This window comes from Condylura cristata, unplaced genomic scaffold (assembly GCF_000260355.1).
Source record: "Condylura cristata isolate star-nosed mole 26May11 unplaced genomic scaffold, ConCri1.0 scaffold00028, whole genome shotgun sequence".
NCBI lineage: Eukaryota > Metazoa > Chordata > Mammalia > Eulipotyphla > Talpidae > Condylura > Condylura cristata.
The window spans coordinates 16,535,829-16,545,507 of record NW_004567129.1 but is presented as its reverse complement, the minus strand read 5'-3'; the positions used below and the strand labels follow the sequence as shown (position 1 = coordinate 16,545,507).

The 9,679-nt window shown below is 53.1% G+C and overlaps 1 protein-coding gene across 1 annotated transcript in view; it reads left to right on the top strand.

Annotated features, from left to right (window-relative positions):
- Nucleotides 1-1,465: 1,465 nt before the first annotated feature.
- Nucleotides 1,466-9,679, top strand: part of CDH1 (cadherin 1, type 1, E-cadherin (epithelial)) — a 59,779-nt gene continuing 51,565 nt past the window's right edge. The window contains exons 1-2 of the mRNA XM_004690438.2: nucleotides 1,466-1,565; nucleotides 2,367-2,481. Coding sequence (XP_004690495.1) covers nucleotides 1,518-1,565; nucleotides 2,367-2,481 — 163 coding nt within the window. The 5' untranslated portion in view covers nucleotides 1,466-1,517. The remainder of the gene's footprint in view (nucleotides 1,566-2,366; nucleotides 2,482-9,679) is intronic.

Below are 9,679 nucleotides of genomic sequence, written 5' to 3'. Positions count from 1 at the left end.
CCCCCCCCGGCCTGGACAGCTGAGAGTGGGCAGCCCTTCATGGCCCATTCCCTGGAGCTTGGAGGAGGACTTGCCTAGAAGTCTGAAGAACACATCCCACCTGACCTGTCTTCACTGCCCCTAATTGTTTTCTAAAATCCTTTTTATTGAATTATCAGAGTGTAATGGAAGAGTCGATGAGAATTGCAGCCGAGTTACAAGGCCAGCACTGTCTGGGTGGAAGAGAGCAAAGCTCTAAAGCCTCCCCTGGCTGGATGTGGAATAAAATATGTATTTTTACATAACTGGGAGAAAAAAATAAACGGGCAAGGCCACCCCATGGGGGAAACGCCTCTCTTTGCATTTCCATTATCTTGTTGGTGAGAAAGGAAATACTGAGCCTTCCCCCTCTGAGCCTGCTGGTGTTTCAGAGGCAGAAATCCAAATGGCCTGGGCACGTGTTCTCCGAAACCCATTAAAACTAGGGACAGGTGGGAGGAGGGCTAGGCAGACCAGAACCGGTGTGTTGGTTTGAGACAGTGTCTTCTGGGGTTCAGAAAGTACCCTCGCTGGACTCAGGTCCATCTTTAGTTCTGGATGGAATATTTCAGGTAGGATCTTCCCCTTGAGGAGGTGAGTGTGGAAGGAGATAGTCCCCAACATTTACTGAGCAGCTCGTGGCATTCTGGTTAGTGAATCTCTTGCCTTTGCTGCTGTCAACTCCTTTATACAAATGAGAACACCGACTTGCCCTAGGTCACACAGTAGTGAGAGGCCGACCCCACACACCTTTCTGTAGTTCTGACTGTGCTGGAGGCTGAAGGGGAAGATGACCTTGTCAGGGGAGCCAAACCCCATGCGGCTGGCAGGCTCCTGGCAGTCTCACAGGGGAGCTGTCTGCCCTAATATTTGCATGTCTATACCTTTTTATTTTTTTTTAGCCTAAATTTATTTTTCTGGAGATAGAATTCTCTAGAGAAGGTAGTGGTGATCCCAGTGCAGTGAAGAGCCCAAGTCTAGGGATCTGGAGAGCTCAGGCTCTAGCCTCGGCTTTTATGCAGACTTGCTTTGTGATGCTGATTGAGTCAGGTGCAAAGGACAGGTGTGTGATTTCCACTAGGCCGCTTCCAGGTGGACACGGAAAGGCGGAATGAGTGCTGTTGCTACAGTTGGGAGTCTCAGGAGCCACGTGAGGTGAAGCTAACATAGAAAAAAGGTCTGGAATCAGAAGGTGACTTCCAGTCTCCACCGCATCCCCCCCAACCCCCCATTCCAACCTGCAGGCCCATCGTAAGGGCGCGGTAACTCTCGCAAAGGCCGGCCAATGGTCACCCGATCCAGCGAGGGTGGGGGCGGGGCTAGCGGCCCCGCCCCCAGCCCGCGGAGGCCGAGGCGCTGATTGGGCAAGTGCTGCGGGGCGGGGCTCGCCGCAAGCTCACCTGGCCGCCCCAGCGCAGCCCAGCTCAGTGGCTTAGGGAGCCTCAGAGCACCTGTGTGTCCGTGCGACTTCTGCCCGACTCCGGCCGCGCCCGCCCGCCATGGGCCCTCACTGCAGCAACCTTTTCGTTCTCTTGCTGCTGCTGCAGGTATGTCCGACCACCTGACTTTGCGGGGGGCACAGTATCCCCGCCCAGTCCCGTGTCCCTTTCTCGCTGCTGTCGTCCCCGCTGTCTCTTCAAGAAAGTTTGAGTCCAAAGGGCCTCAACCGCCTGGAAGTTGCGCAGCGCTCTGGACTCCACGGAGACGGGCGTGGGATGGGAGCGGACGAAAGGGGAGAGCGATTTCGTCCACTCGCTCTTCCAGATACTTGAAGTGGGGGCGCGCTCGCTGTAGCCTCTGGGGACTCCGGGCTGGCGGCAGGCTGGTTGGGCAGGCAGTGGAGCGTGGAGCAGGATAGGGGTCGGGTTATAAAACAGGGGAGTCCCAGTACGAATTAAGGGGGAGTCAGCGGTAGTGGGGATGACTGCTGTGGTAAGGGGAACGTGCCAGGTAAATAGAAGCTGATAAATAGGTATGGGGCGCGCCCGGGTCAAGAAAGTGAAGTCTAAAGAGGCTGGTGCACCCTTCGGTATGAGGAAATAGACGCAGGCGCTGGGGAAAGTAAAGGTACCGCCAGTGAAATTACCAGGAGACAGGATGGAAAGCGGTGCTAGTCGGGAAGGAGGGTCGCCAGAGTAGACCCCGCTCTTGGGGGTTCCTGGGGCGTTGGCGACCGGGTTTCGAGTTTGGTTGGCGAGGCTGCCTGCCCGGGGGTGGGGTCGGGGTGGGGGGATGCCTCCCGCAACCCCGACGCCTGGGGCTAGGGCGAGGCGGCGTTTTTTGGTTTCGGCGCCGGTAGGAGTGGATCCCCCAAGTCACCCGGGTTCCCTACCTTTCCTCCACCCCAGGTCTCATCGTGGCTCTGCCAGGAGCCAGAGCCCTGCCGCCCCGGCTTTGGCACCGAAAGTTACACATTCACCGTGCCCCGGCGGCACTTGGAGAGAGGCCGAGTCCTGGGCAGAGGTGAGGGCGCGCCGCCAGGGTCCCGAACCGGGTGGTGGGGAGCCGGGAGCGGCGGGGAACTTGCGTTTCCACGCCCCTGCGTGGGACCCGCCAAGCCCCACCTTTTCTGGCTCCACCGCCGCGGCTTTGGAATACTCGGACTTTGGCATCTCAAGTGGTATTGCGGTGGAGGCCTCGGCGGCGGGGCCTCTCCTTGGTAAAGACGCTGGGCTGGGGGAACTTATTAGAGTCCTTCAGCGGGTTTACATTGCGTCGAACACATTGGGGACAGCCTGAAGAACCCTGAAGTGCGTGTGTGGGAGCAGTTATTCCAGTTGTACAGATGAGCAAAGGGGGGTTCCGGAGGATGGGTCACCTGCCGTGGGTCAGCAGATCTCTACCACCTGCGCCCTCTCTGGGATGGCTGTTGAGCGTTCCCCCGTGGCCTTTACTCATAGAGATGACAACATTCTGGTAAAGGTACTGTTTCCTCCAAGGAATAATGGTGTCTTTTTGAAAAGCATGGCCCTTGTGACTCAGGGAATGAAAACGCACACAACGTCCTTCTCGACCTTATCACAGCGATAATCGGGATTCTGGCGTTTGCTGTGTACCACTCCACTTTGCCCAGCAGTGAGCTAAGCAAGGCTGGTTTCTCTTGTGGTTTCACTGATACCCAGGTGCTTATTTCCGGTCAGAGCCCTCCCTGTTGACTTTAGGTGACTGGATAAGTAGTAGCTTAACAATGAAACACTTTTCAAACCGAAAAAATCACCCACAATTCCTTGGAGGGAATAGGTATTTTTTTTTCCTGACAACGTAGGGCCACCTGAAAAATCTACAGTTGTTGTCTGAAAACTTTTGAACTTTATTTATATTTTTATATATTTTAAAATTATTTTATTTACTTTTTTATATAACAGCTTACTTTTACATCATTTTGTGCATTTTTCATCTCAGTTGTAATCCCTAAATTTTTAACTTTAAAGATTTATTTATTTATGTGTACAGAACCAGAGGTGCAGGGAGAGGATTCATCAGAAACAGAGTGGAGAGCAGAACAGGCAGATCCCACAAAGTACACTGCTGAGGGGGGGTAGGGGGTACAGGAGAGGTCTGCTGGGCCATGTGGGAGGGCCCCAACTTTTGGAACTTTAAAAGCTTTTTTTTTTTTTTTTTAAAGATTTATTTATTTATTCATACAGAACTGGGGTATAGGCCAGATGCTCAGGGACGGTGAGAGGCTTCACCAGAGACAGAGTGGGGAGCAGAACAGGCAGATTGACGAAGTACACTGCTGAGGGGAGCAGCGGGCGGGCCAGGAGAGGTCTGGCTCGCCATGTGGTCTCCTCCGGGGCAGGGGGCAGGCGGGAATCGAACTCATGCGGAAGTGGCTTCAGATTCTCAGTGCTGTGCTTTAACCCGCTGCGCCACCAGGGAGGGCCTAAAAGCTTTTTTTTTAATGTTGAAACTGCAACTTGATTGGTTTTTCTGAGGCTCATGTGTGTTGTGTGGGGCTTTCTTTGAGGCGGGAGAGGAAGTGTTGCCTGTTTTATGGCACAACGGGGTCACCATTCTGCCCCCCTGTGCTCCGGCACTGGGAATGAGTTGAGATCCTGGACGGGTGCTGCAGCGCCAGCTTAATATTTCCTATTTCAGGAGGTCCCCTGAGAGGGTGCTGTGGGGCATGGAAAAGTAGGTGCCAAAGGCCTGTGCGATTTGCATAGATAGCAGTGGCTCCTGGGAGCAGACAGTGTCACCCCAGCCTGTAGGAGTGGGTCAGAGGTCAAAGCTGGGCCGTGTGTGAGGGCAAGGGGGAGTTGTGCACGTGACTGTTTTCTTGGTACTGCCAAGAATGGATTAATTTGCTTTTTATCCCCCCTCTAAATTCTTGTATGTGACGAAGTATTTTGCAACCATCCCAGGCCAGGTAGGTCCACCGTTGGTTCTAGAGTCTTGAAGAATTTTGGAGCTTTGGCATCATTTTCACAGATAGCAACTCGAGCAGCCCTCCAGAATGCTGCCGCCCTTTGCCTGCTAGGCACGTTGTGCTCACTTGCACACGCGCGCTCACACCCATGCCCAGGTGTCCATAGTCAGGCACATGTGCTCCTCACCCGAGAACCTGCTACAGTAACAAGGTCAAGGCTGCAGGTGATAGCAACTGAGGCCAGTGGCGTAAATGCCTGATCAACTTCATTTACCCTACAGCTATTAATCTTATGTATTAATTACAGTTGTTAATAATGGCGCCTGTATGCTTTTGAATCAGTCTGGAGCCAGCGCTTCCTTCATGTGTTGCTCTCATTTAATCTCCCCAAGAACCTCGTGCAGGGGCATTGTGGTTATTTCTAGGTTGCAGCTGAGGCAGACCCAGCATAATGCGGTTGAGCGCTGTGTTTGGGGATGCACAGCTGATCTTTACAGTCTCAGGAAAGAGAAAGCTGTTGGGAACTAGTGTCCGTTGTAAAGTAGACTTCCCCCTGGGTGCCCTGGAGAGCAGAAGTGTTGATGGACAGGCCCAAGAGGAGGTGGTGGCGATGGAGAGGGGCCCGCAGCTGGTTCTGGTGGGGTGAGGCTGCCTCCAGCTGTTGCCGAGATTGCTTCCAGATGCCCTCCTGTCTATACTCAATTCTCATTCAACACATTTCTCACATTTCACTTTTGGGGGCCATTTTGAATGTGGGGTTTCCTTCTTCCAATCCAATGTGAAATTACCCCAGAGTGGAATTGCCCTTTTGCTAAAATGGCTATGTGATCTTTAAAAAAAAAAAAGCCAGTGCCTAGGAGGATGGGCTCACTCTTGGACAGTCTGGAAACACAGAGGGCCGTGGCATCCACACAGGCCCCGGAGCTTTGCTGAAGGGTGACTGCACAGGAGTTTGAAAAGGAAGGGGAGCCACCTCTTTGGCCCACAGGTGCCTGCAGAGTCATGTAAGGGTTTTCTTGGAAGTGACATTGGCTCTAATGTGACAGGTTTCAGGGGTACAGCCTTAGAAGTCAACATCTGTGGACTTCATGACTCTCACCCCCAAATGTCTGGTTTCCATCTATACCACATGGTGGATCCGTTTGACAAAAAATAGGATTTCAACTGGTCAGGGCATCTTGGGGTGGTTTGTTGGGATCGCTTCTTGTGACCACTGAGATGAGTGACCCCACAATCTCAGCCTGGTATTCCATCAGATTCCAGAAGGGAGAAGGTCAAAACATAGGAAAGTGCTTTCTTTTTCCCTTTTCTTGGTGCAAACTGATTTGTGAAACTTAGCTTAGGTAAGTTTTGGGCCTCTGAAGTATTCTCCTAGTGCTCTTGACTTTAAGTTGATGGGGGAGGGGAGGTTGGCAGTCAGGCTCTGAAACCTAAGGTTTTCCTTATTTGCTTCTTCCTCCCGCCATTGGACAAACAGAGCTTATATCTTGGGTTAGAGCTGGGGCCCACTGATGGATTGTAGGTGGAAAACACCCATTTCCATTTCTTCCTGATGTGCTTAAAGGTAATGGACAACAGTATGTAGGTTCCCAGCAAAACTGGGCTTTAAGAAAACAAATAGAGAAACCAGCTTGAGATCACCTTACATCACTCACCTTACATCACATCATCCATCAGCTCCCCACCCCCCACTTCCCGATGATTACTCACTCAGGTGACCAGGGCTGGTGCAGAGCTCCAAGGCTGGTGGTGGCTTTTCCTCCTGCCCTGGCCTCTGGGCCTCACAGGAGCTGGGAGGCGCAGAGGCGTGGAGAGTCTTGGGCCTACAAGGCCTTGTAAGGAAGGCTGGCTGCTGCCCTCCTCTCCCCGTGGAGCCGTCCCCACCCTTCCTCTCACCAGGCCCTTCTGGAAATCCTGGTTTGCTCTCCTGGGCTTTTTACTAGGTGAGCCTTTTCTTCTGAAAGGCTCACCTTGGTGTCAGTTACACATTCCCTTCCAGGTATAGCCCCAGATAAGCGAGACGCTTCAGTAATCAGCTTGCACATCTCTCAGAAGCTGCCAAAACCCTAAAATCCCCGAGAGGCACCTGTCACCAGCCCAACTTTCTGAGTTTCCACTGTCTCAACCCCCATTATGTTCAGGGCTCTGGGCTCTCTCAAGGAGGGGGTTGAACTCTGCATCTGGGATGGTGCGCGCTGGCTTGCTGCACGGCCTTGGGCAAATGGCTTTCTGTGTGCCTCAGTCGCCCCATCTGTAAAATGGGGAGACGGGGAGGGGCCTAACATTGACGGATTTGTTGGGACTTAAATATGTGTATTCACTCAAGGGTCAGTAAGCCCCAGTGCCTGTCAGTGTCCACAGGGGCTGGACCTCGGGGTTAGTGCTTCCTAAAGCCGGTGTGGGCAGGACAGCAGTGCAAGTTCGTCAGGATGGACAGAACAGCCAGGGTTAGAAGTGGAGGGCCTGTTTCTTAGGGACAGAGTAGGCTTTCAAATAGTGCTGTGAAGAAATGGGTCTGCACTGCCCCTCACGCCTGACGTGGCATATTTCTCCTCACCCTGGCCTCAGACCGGCCCTCCATGTTGGAGGTAAATGGCCGGGAGAGTTGGCTTTGCAGAAGGGCCTCAAGTCGGTGAGGGCTGCGCCCCCAGTGTTCCTTGGAACACAGCTGCAGTGTTAAGTGTGTCCTGGGATATGCTGTACACTGAGTACTTCTGAAAGCCCCCAAGGGCACAGACGGCACCCTCAGACCTGAGTCCAGAAGTGGAGAGGCAGTCGGCCATTCTCTTTGGTCAGTAAAAATTTGTGGCAGTCTGGCCTTTGCTCTCTTCTTCTCTCCTCAGCTTTCACGCAGTCCCTTCTGCACACCTCAGCTTTTGCCTGGTACTGTTGGGTGTGTGTGTGTGGTGGTGGTGGTGGTGGTGGGGCTTTGGTTCCCCTATCTTTTTGCACGTTTCCTCTTCCCTATCCTCTCCTTCCTCTTATCTGTCCCCAACCGCTGCTTCCCTCAAAGCCCTAGTGACATCATCCCACCATTTAGAACCACACAGTGCCTCCAAGGAAATCCGTGTGCTGCCCTTGGCCAGCTGAAGAGCATCGGGAGGACTTTCCACTAACAAAGCATTAGTTGGGCCCTCCCTGGAGGTGCAGCGGGTTAAAGCACAGCAATGAGAAGCTAAAGCCACTTCAGCATGAGTTGGATCTCCGCCTGCCCCAGAGGTGACCCACATGGCACCACAGACCTCCCAGACATTCCCCCCCTGCTCCCCTCAGCAGTGTATTTTCAGTGGATCTGCCTGTTCTGCTCCCTGCTCTGTCTCTGGTGAATCTTCTCACGGCCCCTGCACCCCTGGCCTGTACCCCAGTTCTGTATGTACAAATAAATACATCTTAAAAAAAAAAAGCATTGTTTCCCCACAGTAAAATGGGCATAATCTTCCCCACCCTGCTGGGTGCCAGGTGCTCAGCAAGCACTAAATTTCAGAGCCTGCATTTGGTGCCTTCGGTGTGAGGATCCCCTGGGTTTTACCTTTGTTTCTGATGTTGTCCTGTGCTCCCTCCCACCCAGGAAACCAGCTAAACCAGTTTCCTCACTCTCTGCTTCTGTGTTAAAGCAAATACCGCTCTGCAAACAGCCACTAGACCAGAGCTCCCTTTACTGGGAAAGGGAACTGGCTTATTCCTGCCACTGTGCAGTGTGTTTGAGGTGTGCTTTCCTCTGAATGTTGTCTAGAATTGAGGTGGGAGGAGCTGGAGGCTGGGGCAAGTCAGGATGACCTTGAACTTACCAGCTGCTGCTGGGTATTTATTTTTTTAATGGCTTCTTTTTGTTTATGCATTCAAGAACTGGGAGGAGGTGGGTGAGAGGACTCCCAGAGACAGTGGGAGCATTGCAAGTGGACCTACTGAAGCACACTGCTGGGGGAGCAGCGGGTGAGACAGGAGAGGTCTGCTGGGCCATGGGGGTCAGCTCCCTGGCTGGGGATCATACTCAGACCTCCGTGCCTGGAAATAGCTTGATAGGGCTGAGACTTTAACCCCTGTGCCAGCAGGCCAGGCTGCTGGATTTTTAAAAGTGTGCCAAGTGCGATAATGCACATGCTTACGGATCCCCATGTGTTCCCATGGCCTGATCTGTCCCAGTGCCTAAGACCGTGGTTCACCCACAAGGCTAAGCATGAGTCAAAAGGCAGAGTGGTCCTCTTGCCAGTTGGCTGAGCCTGTAGGCTCTGGAGATGGGGTTCTAGACAGGGCAATTTTAAAAGCTCCTGGGTGACTGGTGCGGCCACCCGATTCATCAGCCTGCACTACACCAGCCACCAGGTCACAAATGCGTGATGAGTCAGCCCTGTCAGGGCTGTGGTGTCTGGTTGTCCAGCCTGAGGCCAGGGATCCAAGTGCACCTGGACCAGGAGCCACAGGCCAGAGGAGAGCTGTGTGTGTGCAGAGTGCACCGAGGTGCGCAGGAGGCATATGCTGAGACGCCAGTGCAGACTTCTCCCCATTGTGCGCCCAGGGGTGGGGTGCTGGCTTACAGTCCCACCCTTTCTGTCCCCTGGGGAGACCCAAAAAAAGTTTGTGATTCTAGTATGTCCCTAAAGTGGGAACATGCAGGGATGTGGTCACTTTTAGCTGTTAGGCCTTGGAAGGGCATCACCCAAGCAGGGAAGATAGGAGCTCCCCAGGAATAGGAGGGAATGAGGTGCCCAAGGCTTGGTGGGGCAAGGTGGAGTCAGGCCAGATCTGTGCTGGGATAGGAAGGTGGTTGGCAGGGAGCTCAGGTCCTCAGCCTGGGACCTGAGTGTATAGGTAGTAGACATTTTCCTCTTTCTATTAGGAGGTAAATCATTCACTTGGCTAAAATTTGATTTAAAAATGGACTTGTGGGGCAAATCCCTGGGGTCGCAACAGGTTAAATAAAGCATGGCACTGTGAAGCTGTCGAAGCCACTGCAGCACAAGTTCTGTCCCGGCCAGGGGCGTGACCCACATGGAGTGACAGATCTCACCTGTGCCGCAGCCTCCTCAGCTGTGTGTTTCAGTCAGTCTGCCTGTGCTGCTCCCCGCTCTGTCTCTGGTGAGTCCTCTCCCCACCTCCCCCACCCCCAGCACCTCTGTCCTGTACCCAGTTCTGTATGTATAAGTAAACCTTTTTATAAAAAAAAAATGGATTTGTGGCAGCCTGAAAGTCTCTGCCTCTGTCCACTCTTCACCCAGTTCTTCCCCAGGGGACAGGTAATTTTCCCTACAGGTAACTGATTTTACTGGTCTCTCAGGTATCCTTACAAAA